The sequence below is a fragment of the Rhinopithecus bieti genome, unplaced genomic scaffold (genome assembly GCF_001698545.2).
Source record: "Rhinopithecus bieti isolate Rb0 unplaced genomic scaffold, ASM169854v2 scaffold_2350, whole genome shotgun sequence".
Classification (NCBI taxonomy): Eukaryota; Metazoa; Chordata; class Mammalia; order Primates; family Cercopithecidae; genus Rhinopithecus; species Rhinopithecus bieti.
Window position 1 is genome coordinate 1919143 of NW_016803902.1, and position 16375 is coordinate 1935517.

Below are 16375 nucleotides of genomic sequence, written 5' to 3' on the forward strand. Positions count from 1 at the left end.
AATATTTGTGTCTTTGTTTATATATATATATATATATATATATATATATATATATATATATATATTTACGCTTTATGTAGTGGCAATCATAGCATACATATAACATGTTCCTTTTGGCCGGGCATGGTGGCTCCTGCCTGTAATCTCAGTACTTTGTGAGGCCAAGGCAGATGGATCATCTCAGGTTAAGAGTTCGAGACCAGCCTGACCAACATGGTGAAACCGCGTCTCTACTCTAAAAATACAAAAAAATTAGCTGGGTGTGGTGGCATGCACCTGTAATCCCAGCTACTCAAGAGGCTGAGACAGGAGAATCGCGTGAACCCAGGAGGCGGAAGCTGCAGTGAGCTGAGATCGCGCCGTTGCATTCCAGCCTGGGGAACAGAGCTAGACTCCAAAAAAAAAATCCTTTTTCATTTAGCACTATCTCATGAGCATTCTCTGTTGCTACTCAGTTGTTGTTTTGTTTTTGTTTTTGTTTTTTGAGACAGAGTTTCACTCTTGTTGCTCAGGCTGGAGTGCAATGGCGTGATCTCGGCTCACAGCAACCTCCGCCTCCCAGGTTCAAGCGATTCACCTGCCTCAGCCTCCTGAGTAGCTGGGATTACAGGTGCCCGCCACCACACCCAGCTAATTTTTTTGTATTTTTTAGTAGAGAAGGGGTTTCTTCATGTTGGCTAGGCTGATCTCGAACTTCTGACCTCAGGTAATCCACCAGCCTCGGCCTCCCAAAGTGCTGGGATTACAGGCATGAGCCACCACACCCAGCCAATTACTCAGTTTTAAAAATTATTTTTAAAGGCTACAAAATGATTAAATGCAGATGTACCCTCATTTGCTTAACTGTTTATGTTCTTTTAGACTTGTAGTCATGGGCTTCCATTTTTAAAAATCAAGATTAGTAATGCCACGGTGAGCATCTTCCCCATCAAGCCTTTCCTGGAGGAGGGAGACCCCCAGGTGGAATCAGGGATCAGAGTGTCCTTCTGTGTGCCCACCATCCAGGGCTAGTATATCTGTGTCCAGGCCTCAGCCCTGCCATCAGAACGTCCAGGGTCCCTCCTGTGAAGGGTGCTCGGACCATGGCTTCACCTGGATGCCCCATCACCCATGCCCATTTGAGTGCTAATGTATTTTCACTGTGGTCTCCAGGCCCCCGGCTCTTCCTGTCATGCCCCATCGATGTGGACGGCTCGAGAGTGTGGTTCACCGACTTGTGGAACTACTCCATTATCCCCTATCTCCTGGAAGCCGTCAGAGAAGGACTCCAGGTGAGAAGACACCCCTGCTGGCTTCCTCGAAGCTGAGGGGGACTGTTCTGGTGACCAGATGAGTTGTCTTTATCTCCTCCTCCAGGAATCTGACTGACATGGGGTGACAACCCCTCGCCTGGGAAGTCATCAGTCTAGCACAGTGTAAGGACACCTGGCTGCAAGTCCTGGCTCTGCCACCCATTAGCGCTGTGACCCCAGGCCAGCTGGTTAGCCTGTCTGTCCTCAGAGCCCTCATTGATATTCTGCCACCAAGAGTTTGTTGCAAGGATGAAACAAAAGTGCTCAGCATCGTGAGTGCGTGAGAAGTAGAACCATATACATGTGTAGTACTTCACAGTTTGCGAAATATTCTCCTATCTGCCTTTTGGGTTAAGCCTTGGATTAGTCGTGGAACTTGGACAGAAATTTGGTTTTTTACTCCATTTTTAAGAGAAAAAAATGAGGCTCAAAGAGAATAAATGATGTGCTTAAGGTTACAAAAGGGAAACTTGAAAGGTCTGTGATTTGAATCCATGCCTTCTGGGTCAAATTCCAGGTTCTTAGCCCTGAGGCTGGTGGCACTCTTTCCCTGACATCAGCACCCCTACCCTCTTAGGGGCCCATAAGGCTGCCAGTTCCTCCTGCCTGGCAGCAGTTGGAAAGCATAAATTCTTTTTTTTTTTTTTTTTTTTAGACAGTCTTGTTCTGTCACTCAGACTGGAGTACAGTGGCACAATCTCAGCTCACTGCAACCTCCACCTCCTGGGTTCAAGCAGTTCTCATACCTCAGCCTCCCAAGTAGCTGGGATTATAGGCATGTGCTACCAGCCCGGAAAGCACAAATTCTTACTTCTCACTTAACCCAGGGTTTAAATGGAAGCTTACCATTAATTTGGAACTCGGGATAGTTTTATTGTTGAGCCTGGAGGCAGCTCAACAAGGCTGCCTAAGAAGTTTTGTAGGCTTTTAACACTCACAGTGCATAATTAGCAGACATCACGTGTGGCTGAATAATCCAGAAACCAGTTTGGTAGCCAAGTTTCCAAGAGCTTCTTTGTTTCCTTGGTACTGGACAATGGGAGACACAAGATGCTATCGTAGGCCTGTGGAGGGCTCAGGGACCGGTGTGCACCCACAGGCACGTGTGACAAATGCAATTTAATGGCTGCAGTCAGTGTTTGTCATTTCTCTATATTGGGCTAAACTGAGAAATATTCAACTATTTTCTGTCTATGATTAATAGCAGCAATGATGGTCTTCAGAGGCCTTCAGGACAAAGGGAGCTTGAAAAGGAAAATATTTTGCCTCTTGTGATGCATTTCATTAAACTGGAGCATACGCGTTACAAATTCAAGTCAGCATATTTAATGCAAGTGTATTGTGAAAGCAGGAAAAAAGCAAGAAATTAGGCAACCTTTAGCCAGCCCCAAATCATTAGTTAACAGTGCTCTGTCAACTGTTTCTTTCATACAAGAAGGTATGAATGACTTTAGATCTTTGCAGTGGAATCTCCCTAGGTAGGTAGTCACTGGCCTGGATTAAATTGACCACAATTTGGTCCTTAATCAAATGGTTTTGTTAGTACCACAGACCCAAACAACCACCCAGTCATTCCTATTTTGGGGCCAGTAGAAGCATCTCCTACCTACTGGATTCTTGCAGTCTGTCTCATTTCAGAAGCCTCTCTCCTCTGTTCTCATTGGCGGCTTCCAGGGAGTGTGATATGCCCAGCACCTCTGGGAAACCCAAGCTGCTTAAGAAAAGCAAAGAGAATTGCAGGCGGATGAGGTGGACTGTTTGCCCCTGATTCCACCTCACCTTCTCCCATTTGCTTCATCTTTGCTCTCAATATTGTCTTCTGGTATAGGAAGGGGAGTGAACCTCAGAGTCACTGGGAGGAACTCATGGGCTCTGCTGAATAAAGGCCTCCTCTGCCCTGGGAGGCATTAACCCGGAAGTAGGGAGGCTTTCTGTGCTCCAGCCGTGAGCTGCACTTGAGCAAGCCCCTCACTGGTTACCAGTGGATGGCGGTGCCAAGGCCCTGCTCCTTTGGACCGGAACCTAAAAGAAGGCTTTCTGGGCATGGCTGGAAAGGAACTCCCCTTCCCACCTAGGAGAGGTTGCTGATTTAGCTGATCATAGAGGAGCATTAGGTGTCCTTCCCAGCATGAGAAAGTGAGGCCCCAGCAATCTGGGGCAGGAAGCAGAGACATGCTCCAATCTCAAGACTCACCAGTTCAGTGTGAGGCAGGAAAAGTCATCACTGCTTTGTGCTTTGAGGTCATTTGAAGGTTAGCCTTTCAAGAGTACAGAGCTGCAAAGGGAGGCGGCCAGAGTTTGCATCCCACTAAGTGGCTCAAAAGTGAGTCACTATGCCCCAAACCTGTGACCTCGCCATCCTGATGAACCCAGGAGACCGTATAGACTCTGCGGATTCCTGGGGAAGCTTGCTGTGTTCTTCATGCCTCTGGTTTTGAAGGAACATTTGGTGATGTTTTTTGAGGGCCTGCTACTTGCCAGGCACTATTAGGGGCCTGACGTGCATGATCTCATTTAGTTCTGACAGCCCGGTGAGTCTCTTACAGATGAGGAAACTGAGGCTCACGGACGTTCTTGCCCCTTACCAAGTCCCCTCAACAGGGTAAGATGGAGTGAGCGTTGGTGCCCAGGACTAGTTGGCTCCTGGCTACTTCTGTTATTTTCAGCTATCCTGAGGACCCCCATCACTCCACTGAAAAGCCTCAGGTGGCTTGGGAAACCAAATACTGAATTTTATAGAGTGGAGTTCCCCTTATTATTTCATTTGACAAAAGGATTCTTTTATTTTTAAAAGAATTAAAATTCCGTACTCTCCTTTGTGTTACTTTGAGTACACGCCTACTCTAGGGTCACCTGCCCCTCACCTAACCCGGGTAAGTGGCCATGAAGTGAGCATGTTGCAGTTCAAAGTGAGTCATCCCTTGGCCCAGGTTCTAGTCTGAGAAGAGGTGGAGTCCCTCGAATGGGTTCTGACAGGGCTGCCATGCACCAGGAGCTGGGATGCAGGGCTGCCCATGGTAGTATGGATTTGGTGGGAACATAAGGAGACCTACTCTCTTCAGGGGATGAGGATGGCTTCCAGGCAGCCCCTCCTACAGGTACACCCATGCCAGGAGGATACATGATATCGCCCTCTAGTGAGCATAAGGTAGCACTGCAAGGGTGTGTATGTGCGGATACACTTGTGGAACTCCTTGGAGGAGCTTCCTGAATGTGCAGCTGATGCATTCTTCTGTGATGTACACACGCTACCAGGAGCCCCCTGCATCCCTCAGTCAGAAGGCTCACAGTGGCCCAGGTTTTAGTTTTCAGTGTCTCAGCTCCCTGTTGTCCTGCTCCCGTTTTTCCTGACCCAGTAGGGATGCCAGGTTTCTTCCCCTGCCTTAGGGAAAGTGAATGTCCTCGCCTCTGTGTCTGTCTGTCCAACTGTCTCTGCTGCTACCCTCAGGGCCTGCAGTGGAGCTGAGGCGCTGTATGATGTTTCCATTGCTTGCCGTGGTTCTTACCCAGCCATTCATCACCCAGACTTGAACATGTCCAGTGACAAGTGAGGAGGCTTGTAAAAATATTTTCTGTTCTTGCAGATGATGTTAGCGTATACCTAATGTGCATTTGTCTTATGACTCAGTCCTCAGCCCTGCTTCCCTTTGGAGCTGTCATTGGAAACACTTGCCAAAGTGTCTAAAGTCTACAGGGTAACTCAAAAGACCTCTCTGTGCCTAGGGCAGGCCTGGTTCCTGCAGGGAACAGGAACAGTGCAGGGTGAGTGCGGGGCCATTTATCAGATTATCCAGCCTGCTCTGAAACCCCAGACAGGTCTCCTGTCTCTTGGCCTTGGGTTATCCATCTATAAATTGACAAGTTTGGACTAGAAGAGTGTTTTTTTAGGCTGGTTTCTATGAAGCCCCCAATATACTCAGTTGAGGACCAGAGATGAAGAGCAAATGTTTGAAAACCACGGTGCCAGGTAATCTCTGAGGACAGGTTCGGCTCCAGGAGTTCTAGCCTCTGTGATTCTGCAGCCCTGAGCATGTCCTCATCCAGGCTGTAGGGTGGAGACAGAAGCAGTAGCCGTCATAGAAGCAGTAGCTGTGAGGGTTTGGTTCAGCCTCATGTGAGGTCTGGCTTGAGAAATGCAGCCCAGTTTCCACAGGGAAAGACCTCAGAGGGAGAAACTTCTCAAAACTGCACAAATGGTTCTAGTCTGGAGCAGCCTTCTTCTGCTCCAAATATCCCACTTTTGTGTTCTCTTCTGCCCTGAGACACATGCCCATGTACACACAAATGCATGCCCCTCACACGATTCCTTCCTGCTCACGCAATAATTGCCTTTCAAATGCCAGAGTGAGTTCCTAGGCCTGAGACTCACTCCTGCCCCAGGTTAAGGAAGACTTAGCAACAGACTGGGCCAGAACATGGGACGGGAGGAGTGCTGGTGTCTGGGAAGGCAATGAGTCATAGGAGGCTGCGTGACTTAAGCAGAGGGGGTGATATCCACAAACACAGAGAGATTGGCCCATCTGAGAAGGGGCAGGGTGGGCAGCTTCCCTGACAGAAATCATACTTAGAGGTCCCAGTTGGCACAGACGGTCAAGGGAGCATGGGCACCGCTGGCGGGGACAATGAGCCCAGCAGGCTGACACACTGATATCTGGCCAACAGCCTGCTCTGCGTCTCCCTGCTCTGGGTCTGGCTGAGTCACGTGGCTCTAACTGATAGAGTTGTTCCAGGTGGTGTCAGTCAGGAGGGGTGGGGAGGATAAAGGCCTGGCAAAGGAAGTTGAAGTTCTAGGTTCAAATCGGGCCCTACCCGACAACCTTTCTCAGCAGGCTCTGCTCTTTGGGCCTTGATTGGCCCATCTGGTAAGTGAGGGGGTGGGGCTAGGTGGCCCCAGCTCCTTCCCCTTGGAAAGAAGTGGTTTTGTTGGTTCAGAGCCCAGCTTTGCACTGTTGTCAGCACCTTGCTCTCTGTACCCTCTCCACTGCAGGATTCCCGGGAGGGCAGGGGGAGCAGGCAGACAGCCAGCCATGGCCACCCTAGAGACACACTGCAGCCGTGGTGGCCCACAGGACTCTTTAGTCTCTGTGCCTCAAGGCCCCGTGCAGAGTCCTCTTTGCAGAACTACAGGCGACGCTGCCCTGGCTGTGAGCATGTCCTGCCACATGGACCAAGTGGGCCAAACTAGTGGGCCATGGAATTGAACACACTTAATTTCCAATTCTGGCTTCTCTCCTCCTTGGGCCTGTTTCCTCGTCTGTAAATCACGGGCAGTAGTACTTCCTCTTGGAGTTACCCGGTGGTTAAGCAAGGTATTTGTAAAGCATTTCTCACAGTGCCTGGCGCACAGTCAGCTGCAAGATGTGGTGGTATTAAAGGAGAAAGATATAAAGCCTACACCTAGCTGTGTAATATGCAGAGCCTCACACCGGGAAGGGTCCAGTCTAGGTTTCTGTTCTTTAAGGAATGTGTGTATTTCTTGAAATTGCTAGTAATGGTCACTAAAATCATTTTACCATTAGATAATTGAGGCTTAACAAAAGGAGCTTGGAGGCATGGTGTTGATCTTACTATAAAATTAAGTGATAATATAGTTTACTGTTTTAAGAGCCAATTAGCTATAATGGAATTTTGAGACACACATGACAAGGGAGAAGTCCTCATAATTTCACTGCCTATGTGCAGCCTCTTTTAGCAATTTGCTGCTTTGAAAATGAGCAGTGCTTCTATATAGGGGCTGTGAGAGTCAGACCCATTTCAAGAAATGGGGTTTTATTGAGCCAGGACCAGCCCAGCACAGTGCCTCACACCTATAATCCCAGACCTTTGGAAGACCAAGGCACGAGGATTGCTTGAGCCCAGAAGTTTGAGACCAGTCTGGGCAACAGAGAGAGATCCCATCTCTTGAAAAAAAAATATTGTTTTAAAAATTAGCCAGACATGGTGGCACGCAAGCAGTCTCAGCTACTTGGGAGGCTGAGGCAGGAGGATCACTTGAGCCTGGGAGATTGAGGCCACAGGGAGAGTGATCATGCCACTGTACTCCAGCCTGAGCAACATTGCACAACCTTGTCTCAATACAAAATAAAAATAAATATTGAGCCAGGGTCATTGTGACCTCTGCCTGCAGTGTTGATGCCCAGCACCCAAGGTATGTAGGCGGTATTCTTTGGGTAGATGCACCCAGTGGAGTACTAGAGCTGGCTCTTAAAAGCTGGTAGCACCTCTTTCCAACTCCACATCCAGTGACATCATGTCAGTGGTTTGAAATCAGTCATGGTGGGATTGTACCATGGAAGTCAGCAAATGCTTCAAATCAGGTCATTGTTTTTCCCCCAGAGCCAGTTTTCCAAATTGGATTACCAAGGCTCAGAGTTTAGGGTCACACGGTGAGTCAGTGGCAGAGCTAAAACATGAACCCAGATCGCTCTGACTCAAAGCCTGTGCTCTAGACCACTGGGTCATGCTGCCTTCAGCCTTAGCACCTCGAGCCATCTGCGTCTTGGATGACTTTCTGAGGATGGAATTCTAGAAGTGGAATTACTCCATCAGGGAAGGCATGATGCTGGGTTTGGGGAGTTTTTCAGAAGACTCCAAGAGAGATCTCGGCCACTTCCAGATTGTTCCTTCTTTGCCTGTTTTCAGCTCTATGGAAGGCGTGCCCCCTGGGAGGATCCTGCCAAGTGGGTGATGGACACATATCCATGGGCAGCAAGCCCACAACAACATGAGTGGCCTCCCCTGCTGCAGTTACGGCCTGAGGATGTCGGCTTCGACGGCTACTCCATGCCTCGGGAGGGATCGACAAGCAAGCAGGTGCCCTCCAGTGATGCTGAAGGTGATCCGCTGGTGAGTCCTCAGCTACCAGAACAGTTCAGCATTCATTGAGCACTTAATGTGTGTTGGGTATGATGCAAGGCCTCTGGAAATACAAAGGTGACTAAACCCAGCCTTGCTTTGGAAGGCTGGACTCAAATGACTGGGCCATTTGGAAAATGACCCCAAGACTAGGGCCATTTTTGCCAATATTTTCTTCCATGGTTTTTGTTTTTCCCTAAAGACTTTTCCTCTAAAATTGTTTTCTGGTTCTAGATAAAAGGTTAAGAATTGATTTTTCCCCTTAAATGTTCTCATACCTACTGTCTCTATACAACTCTTTGCCCTCTGATTTGGGATGCCACCTCTATTACCTACTATCCTATTACTTTGATCTCTCCTACCAATAACAGAGCAGAGGAAGAGATTGCTAAGGACCAGAAGCCCAAGGCAAATGATCAGGAGAGTAGACAGGGAGAGGTTTGAGGCAGAAGGGACTCACAGAGGGGCGGGGGCCTGACTATGAGTCCCATGGTCATTGAGATGACCTCAGTCTTTAACACTGTTTAAGCTTCTTGTTTATTTGGCTGTTGCTAAAACAATATAAAGGCCCTTTAGGAAGCACCCGGGCTGGGGTGGCTCACGCCTGTAGTCCGAGCACTTTGGGAGGCCGAGGCAGGCAGATCACGAGGTCGGGAGATCAAGACCATCCTGGCTAACACAGTGAAACCCTGTCTCTGCTAAAAATTAAAAAAAATTAGCCAGGCATGGTGGCGTGAACCTGTAGTCCCAGCTACTTGGGAGTCTGAGGCAGGAGAATGGCGTGAATCTGGGAGGTGAGCTTGCAGTGAGCCGAGATTGTGCCACTGTACTCCAGCCTGGGCGACAGAGCGAGACACTGTCTCAACAACAGCAACAACAACAACAACAAAGCACCGGGCTGGGTGCAGTGGCTCATGCCTGTAGTCCCAGTGCTTTTGGTGGCTGAGTTGGGTGGATTGCTTGAGCTCATGAGCTCGAAAACAGCACACGCCTATAGTCCCAGCTACTCAGGAGACTGAGGTGGGAGGAGGGCTTGAGACCAGGAGGCAGGGTTTGCAGTGAGCCAAGATTGTGCCACTGCACTCCAACCTGGTTGATAGAACCAGACCTTGTCTCAGACAAACAAACAAAAGAAACACCTGGACCAATCACAGTAGCATTTCTAATTCATTGTAGTACTCTACCAATATAAGACCCATGCAAAGTCATACTGCTAAATTAGACCTAACAAGTCAAAAGCCCAATAAAATACAGAGGAAGCAAATATACCAAAACCTCCTATGGTTAAAGGACTATTATCATGCCTTAAATTTAGGCCCAAGCTTTCTTGGCAGGCATAGCTAAAAGAAAACATAATAGAGAATATTATTTGTGTTACCTAAAAGAAAATATAAGAGATATAGCAGGATTAAAAGACAACTGATTTACTATTCTATTCCTAGCAGCTAATTAAGTCCCTAGATGATGATGATGATAATAATAATAATAATAATAATAATAATAGGCAATTCAGATTGTCTGCCATCCTGCTGTTTGGTGGGATGTAGCTGTGGTTCTGTTGAAGATTTTAGTGGGAACTGTATTTTTTAAGGATTTATTATTTGTATTGCCATGTACAACCTAGTTTGCAATATTTATAACAGTAGTCTTACGAAGGAAAGAGGCATACTTTAAACAGCCATTTGCAATGTTAACCATTGCCGAAAGCCAAGGGCACGGAGGTATTTTTGCGGAAGCAAACTCATGAGGTCTTAACTTACATAGAAAATAGAATTTAGTGTATCTAGAGGAAAGAATGGCCAGCCCATCCCTAAACAATCTTTTCTGAGCCAGTAACATTTGTATCACTGGTTGGACACAGAAGGTGTGTAGGAAAGACTCAGGATTCTTGGAAATCGAGAAACAGAATTCTCCTTCCAACCCCAGGCCCCCAGAAGTGAGCTGTACCGGTCCAGTCACTTCTATTATCAAGTTAGATGTTTGATATTTCTCCCAGTTCTGCTCTTTCTGCCCAGGGCCATGTGTCTCTATTATCATAGCTCTCTTATATGTTAATCCTTCTCACTCACGAGACTGAGACCTTCATGAGAACAGGACTTATTTGTTTTTGTTCCAGAACATATACTGTGGACATATTGGGAGTGTTTAATGAGTGAATAAGTAATCCCAGTTGCCAAGGATTGTCCATTATACTTCAGCTCTGCCTCTTCCCTGGTTATGGCTGTGCAGATGGACACCAGATGGTGGTGCTTCTGCAGCCTGGCACATCTGGGTAGACTCTGCAAAGCATCCTGAGGGGCAGCTGGATTGTACGCCCAGCTGCACCACATCTTGGCGTTAGCTCAGGCCCCATATTCCTGACTTACTTGCTATATAAAATATACAATACATACACACAATTTACAGTTATAAATAAAAGTAGCTTTTATTCCCTCTCCCCACTCCCAAACAAGTGACCCGTAGAATGTAAACAAGGGCAGATTCAAGAACACTGTCGCTCAACTCTTTTCTTTAAGTTACATGGTGATGACAACAGATGACATTTATTAAGCACTTACTATATGCCAGGCCATCCCCTCTTCTAAGGGTTTAATACACATTATATCATTTTGTTGCCTACTTCAACCCTATGAGAAGTGTTGCCATTCTCCCCATTCCATAGATGACATACTGGTGGCTCAGATACCTTAGGTAACTTGCCCAGAGATTCCTGAACCACAGGCGAAGGCTCTTTGCACTCGGACGCTTTGCTTGTAACTGGCCCTTCCCCTCACCTCCCTGCCAAGGCTTCCACAGGAGCTGGAGCACAGTTGGCTCCAGTCTGACCTGGCCAGAGCAAGGAAAAGAGACGGGTTTGATGCCTGTCGAAGTGGGAGGGGGTCCGTGTGCTTCAGATGTTGGTGACGCTGATGCCAAGTTCCAGGAGCTGGAACACTCAGCCACACCTTCTTCCAGGCCGAGGGCTATGCCTGAAAGGTGTGCTCCTCCTAAATAAAAAATAAATATAATATGTACAGAGAGCATCATTTTGTTTTCAGTGCTCTACATATATTAACTCAATCCACTCCATAACATTATAGGGCAGGTACTATTATTATTCACATTTGACCAGTAAAGAAACAAGTATGAAGAGGTTAAGTAACGTGTTCAAAGTCATGCAGCTAGTAATTGGTGAAGTTGGGATTTGAACCCTGGAAGCCTGGCCCAAAGTCCATGTTCTTGTCCACCGCCTCCACTGTGGGCTGTTATCCCAGGTGAGTCTGGAGGAGGTGGCATGACCTTCTAGGAGTCCAGGGTGGGCAGCCAACTAGACAGAAAGCAGCTCATGCTTCCCCACTCTTCCCCTAGATGAACATGCTGATGAGGCTGCAGGAGGCAGCCAACTACTCCAGCCCCCAGAGCTATGACAGCGACTCCAACAGTAACAGCCATCACGATGACATCTTGGACTCCTCTTTGGAGTCCACTCTGTGACAGGGGCCCGGAGCCCAGCGCCCTCCTCTTCTCCTCGCCCCGTTCCACCTGCATCCCCAACATCATCCTGAAGTTGACTTCCTGAGCCAGCCCCCAGCCGCAGCCCTAAAGCTGCGGGAGCACCGAGACCCCTCATCCTTCAGCCTCGACCTGGGTGCAGGCATCCTGGGCCAGCTGCCTGCGGACCGCTTCCTTCCACAGCGAGAACTGCACTACCTTCGGTTGTACTTTAATTATTGTTTTGCCTTGTTGCTGTGACCTCCCTAAGACACTGAAGATACTTCTCGGGAAAGGATCATCGCCGTTGAAATGAAAAGAGAGACAAAAAAAAAAAAAAAAAAATAGAACCCACATGAAGCTCTGAAACCAAACAGCATCCTGACATGAGCTTCCCAGAGACAGAAGAGACTGGAGCAAAGTTGGAAACATAGAGAAGCACGGCTTCCCCTCAGCACAGACCCTCCAGACTGGGTTTCAGAGCCACACCACCCACCCTCCCGCACAGCCGGCCACAGGGAGAACTGGTGCTAACCAGGGTGCTTGCTTTGGTCACGTTCAACGCACTACAGAGCTACGACACAGGGAAACCTTAGGAGAAAATAAACCATGCTTTCATGTTTTTTAAATGGTGCTTTCCTTACTCGAGAGGTATTTTGCCTGTTCCAATCCAACCACGCCATTCAGGTCCATCATTCTCCGATTAATCCGTGAGAGAGTGAAGGAGTGAGTGTGAGCGAGTGGATGTGGCTGTCAGGGCAGAACAGCATGCGTCTGTTTCCTTCTGATATATGAATGAATCAGGTGGTGTTTTTTTTGTTTTTTTGTTTTTTCCTGCAAACACTGTGTATAGTGAGACTTGTTCTACTTTGGAGAACAGATTACCTTTTGAAAATGAGGTTGAGTTTCTTCCTTTCTGATGCATTGATTTTTGAAGATTTTTTTCCCCCTTCCCCTCTTGGTCAGAATCAATCCTTTGGTGAAAGTAAGAACCGCAGGAGTTGAGTTTCGGTTTGGTCCTGCTCAGTTTTGGTTTTTAGTTGTCCATCCTCACAGTCCTACGCACTTGCCGCCTCCTGCTAGGGCTGGGGGTATCTGTGTCCTTTAAAATGGATGAGGACCCAGTCCTCGACATGTGGGTGAGCCATGGACCTTGCCTTCCCTTCTCATCCTTGAGGGTTTAGAACACACACCAACACCTCCAGCGCCCCCCGCCCCAGCTTCCAGTGGAGTGATGAGGTCACCCCGCAAAAGACTTGCACTTTCCTCAGAACCAACATGACGCAGCTCAACAAGGGTGAGGGTCACCCCCTCCCAGAAGCCCCGTCTGGACGAGCCTTGCCTGACCTCTTCGGTGCTGACCTTCCCAAAGTGATGCCTTACTGGTTTTGTACTAACTGTGTTCATTTTACATAAGTGTTGTGCCTGCCTGGGGTTTGCTTTTTTGTCATTGTTTTCCCCATTGAAACAAACAGGGCTAAAAAGTCATCTGTTCATTAGGAGAACTCAAGTTGCTGTGACTTTTCTCATCCAAAAGACTCATTCATGTGGATGCGTGACCATGGGAAAAAGAAAAAAAAAAGATCCATTTTTTAGGTTCTTATCAGTCTCCAGCTGACAACCCAACTGGACAGGGATCTGTCTGGTACAGGAGAAGGCAAAAGTTTCTAGTCTACATGACCTTGCTGATACTTGCTCTAATAGAAACCCAGTCTGCTGTGTCTTCAACATACTGGTATTTTCGTTACAAAGTATGATAAATTTTTGAGTTGTTTGTTTCTGTTTTATAAAGAGAATCTTTATTGGACACCAGTGAAGATGTCTCTGTTTTAATGATCAGGGTTTTTATTCCATCTTTTGCATTTCTATTTCTGAAGATTTGTCTCTTAGCATCTTTTTTTAGTTTCTTACCGTAGGAGTTTGACCCGAAACTGCTCACTTCGTATTGGATGACACCATGTTCTTCCTCTTTGAAAAGAAAAGGGGAATGTGTCCCACTAGTGAAAGGAAAACTTTTCAACACTGTCCCTGCTTTAATCTCAGCAAACTCAGACTATTCTGCTTAGCCTTCATTAGTCATCTGGGAGTGAGTGTGTCTTGTTCTGTTTTTGTTTTTAATAAAACTTTCAAACCATATATTTAGCCTGTGACCAGGGGGGCCAAACCTTAAGATTTCTGGTAAACCTGAAGGGTGGCCCTCCTTAGACAATTTATCTCCCAGCAATGACCCTACACTCGCGTACTGTGAATTTGAGAGGAGGTAAAGTTGACTTCTCCTCGTGGGCAGTTTTCCAATCACCTTGTGAGTAGACATCTGCCAATATTGTTTGAAACCTTTTTTTAATATGACATCCTCTCTTGTCATTCTCTTCTCCCCTCTCCCACAGACTTCCCTCCCACTGGGTCCAGGTTCAGAACCAAGACTTCTGTACCTGGTGCTGTCTGATTGGTGAACATTGACTTCAAGTAACGTAGCCCTTGTGTGACTCACAACTCAGTGTCCTTCCTAAAGTTTCGGGAAGCAGGGTTGTCTAGTATGCACATTGCTTACTTTGGTCATATTTTTACTTTAGTGCCACTCACCTTTGACAAAGTGACTTTGTACTCATTTAGGGCTCTATTGGAAATGCTTCCATTTTGCCTTGTCTACAGTTAGGGCAATTTTGAAATGTATAAATTCTATGCAACATTTATGTTGAGTTACCAATGGAAGCCAAAAGTTCTCTTCCCAAACTGCCAAGAATGATACAGGCCATAAGTGAAATGGGAATACCTTTTAAGTTTCATTAGGGGTGGGGTGGGAGTGGGACAGGAACAAGACTTGCCTAGATCTTTGTTGTATCTTGGGGACTTTTACTTTGTTGTTTGATGCTTAAACTTCAAAATTCTCTGTATTCAAATTTGATTGTGGCGAATCTACTTCAAAAAGGAAAAATAATCCAACTTTGTGGATATTAAATGGAAGGTTTGCTGTCTTGAGCTAGTTGTTCCCCGTGGAGCAGTTTATGAAATATGTTCTATAAGATGTACATTTTTTCATTGTAACATAGAAATTGTAAATAATTGATTAAAGTGCTGCATTTTGATGAATTTTTTCTAGCCATTTTTAAAGAGAAAACTAGGAATTGAGTATTTTGTGTACGGTATGTCTCCATCCTCCCTCCCCTTCCTCTCCTCTCTCTCTCCTTACCTATTTAATTTTCATTTGTCATGAGGTTTTTGGATTTGCCAATGATCTGCTGGACATCATGCCCCATGTCATAGAGAAGAAAGCTGATGATTGTACCAGTCTTAAATTATTCATGATTCAATAAAATTGATGCTTATTTATTCAGATTAGTGGTTTGGCTTGTCTGTGCTAGAGCACGTCCTCATAAGAGTTTAATTTTATGCTAAGAGCAAGTCAGTCTTATCTGGATGCAGCAAATGCAGGGAAAACCCCAAACCTTTGCAAACCCATCTTGGCTAACATGCCATCCATATCCCGACTCTTCTCAGTTTCTCAGGTCTTTTTGCCACTCCTGTGGAACTTGTTAGAACTATAGAATTTCAGATCCTCACAGACTTTATGAATCACCAGGGATCTGGTGGATCCTCAATTTCTAACAAACTCCTAGGCAATACCAGTGCTCTAGTGCCTGGACCACACATTGAGTGGCAAGCAACATCAGTGTCCAGCCAGCCCCCTAAGTCGACCCCTTGGCATGAAAAGGATTTCTGTTAATGTATTGAGTGCCTACTAATTTCCAAACGCTTTCCCAAATACTCACTATAATGCAAAATGATGCCAGAGAGGTATTCTTACTCCCATTTTACAAGTGAAAAAAACAGAAAATGATGTGCCAAGGAACCTATAGCCAAGAAGTGAGTTGGGAGTTTCAGCCCCATCTTCTGGCAGTCCTGCCTTGCCAGGCTGCCTTCTAATCTTGGGGGCCTCCTGCCACATCGCAGTTCACATCTATGACAGACATAGGCAGTGGGAGATGACCTTACATCTCAGCATTCACTTTAAATAGCAACAACAAAAAAGGCGCGGTTTGGAGTCCTGTGGGTTCACAGTGAAATTGATCCCACATGGTTGGCTCAACTGCTCACGACATAAAGTGTCTAACTCTTAACATACAACAGTGGCCCAACCAGGGAGGAGGTAAAGAATCCAGATATTTAGCATAGGCAGTTTTAATCCCTGTCAAAAAAAAAAAAAAAAATACAGGAGGGGTAGTACAATGGTTTGACAACTAGATGTCCTGAATTCCAAAATTCCACGTCAAACATTCTATCCCATTGCTCCCTGATATATTCTGAGGTTACCTAGGAAGTATGACCAGCATACATAAAAGGCATGGTGGACAGATGGCTTTTTAAAGAGAAGGGAAGGGCCAGGTGTGGTGGCGCACACCTGTATTCCCAACACTTTGGGAGGCCAATGCAGGTGGATTACCTGAGCCCAGGAGTTTGAGACCAGCCTGGGCAACATGGCGAAACCCCGTCTCTACAAAAGATACCAAAAATTAGCCAGGCATGGTGGCACGTACCTGTAGTCCCAGCTACTCAGGAGGCCGAGGCACGAGAATTGCTTGAACCAAGGAGGCGGAGGTTGCAGTGAGCCAAGAATCGTGTCACTGTACTCCAGCCTGGGCAACAGAGCGAGACTCTGTCAATAAAAAGGTGGGGGAGGGGAGGACAGGAACTGCATGTACGTACTCACTGGGTACCAGATATACAGAAAATTTCACTCTATCACATATAATTACAGC

At 46.7% G+C, this 16375-nt stretch overlaps 1 protein-coding gene across 10 annotated transcripts in view; it reads left to right on the forward strand.

Moving 5' to 3' along the window:
* Positions 1–14954, forward strand: part of NAV2 (neuron navigator 2) — a 412855-nt gene extending 397901 nt beyond the window's left edge. For 6 of the 10 annotated variants that reach the window (XM_017858297.1, XM_017858306.1, XM_017858327.1 and 3 more), the window contains 3 exons: positions 1153–1271; positions 7935–8138; positions 11496–11945. In XM_017858297.1, coding sequence (XP_017713786.1) covers positions 1153–1271; positions 7935–8138; positions 11496–11621 — 449 coding nt within the window. In that variant the 3' untranslated portion in view covers positions 11622–11945. Of the gene's footprint in view, positions 1–1152; positions 1272–7934; positions 8139–11495 lie in introns of all 10 variants that reach the window. The other 4 variants (XM_017858289.1, XM_017858316.1, XM_017858366.1 and 1 more) reach the window with 2 other exon arrangements.
* Positions 14955–16375: the final 1421 nt, after the last annotated feature.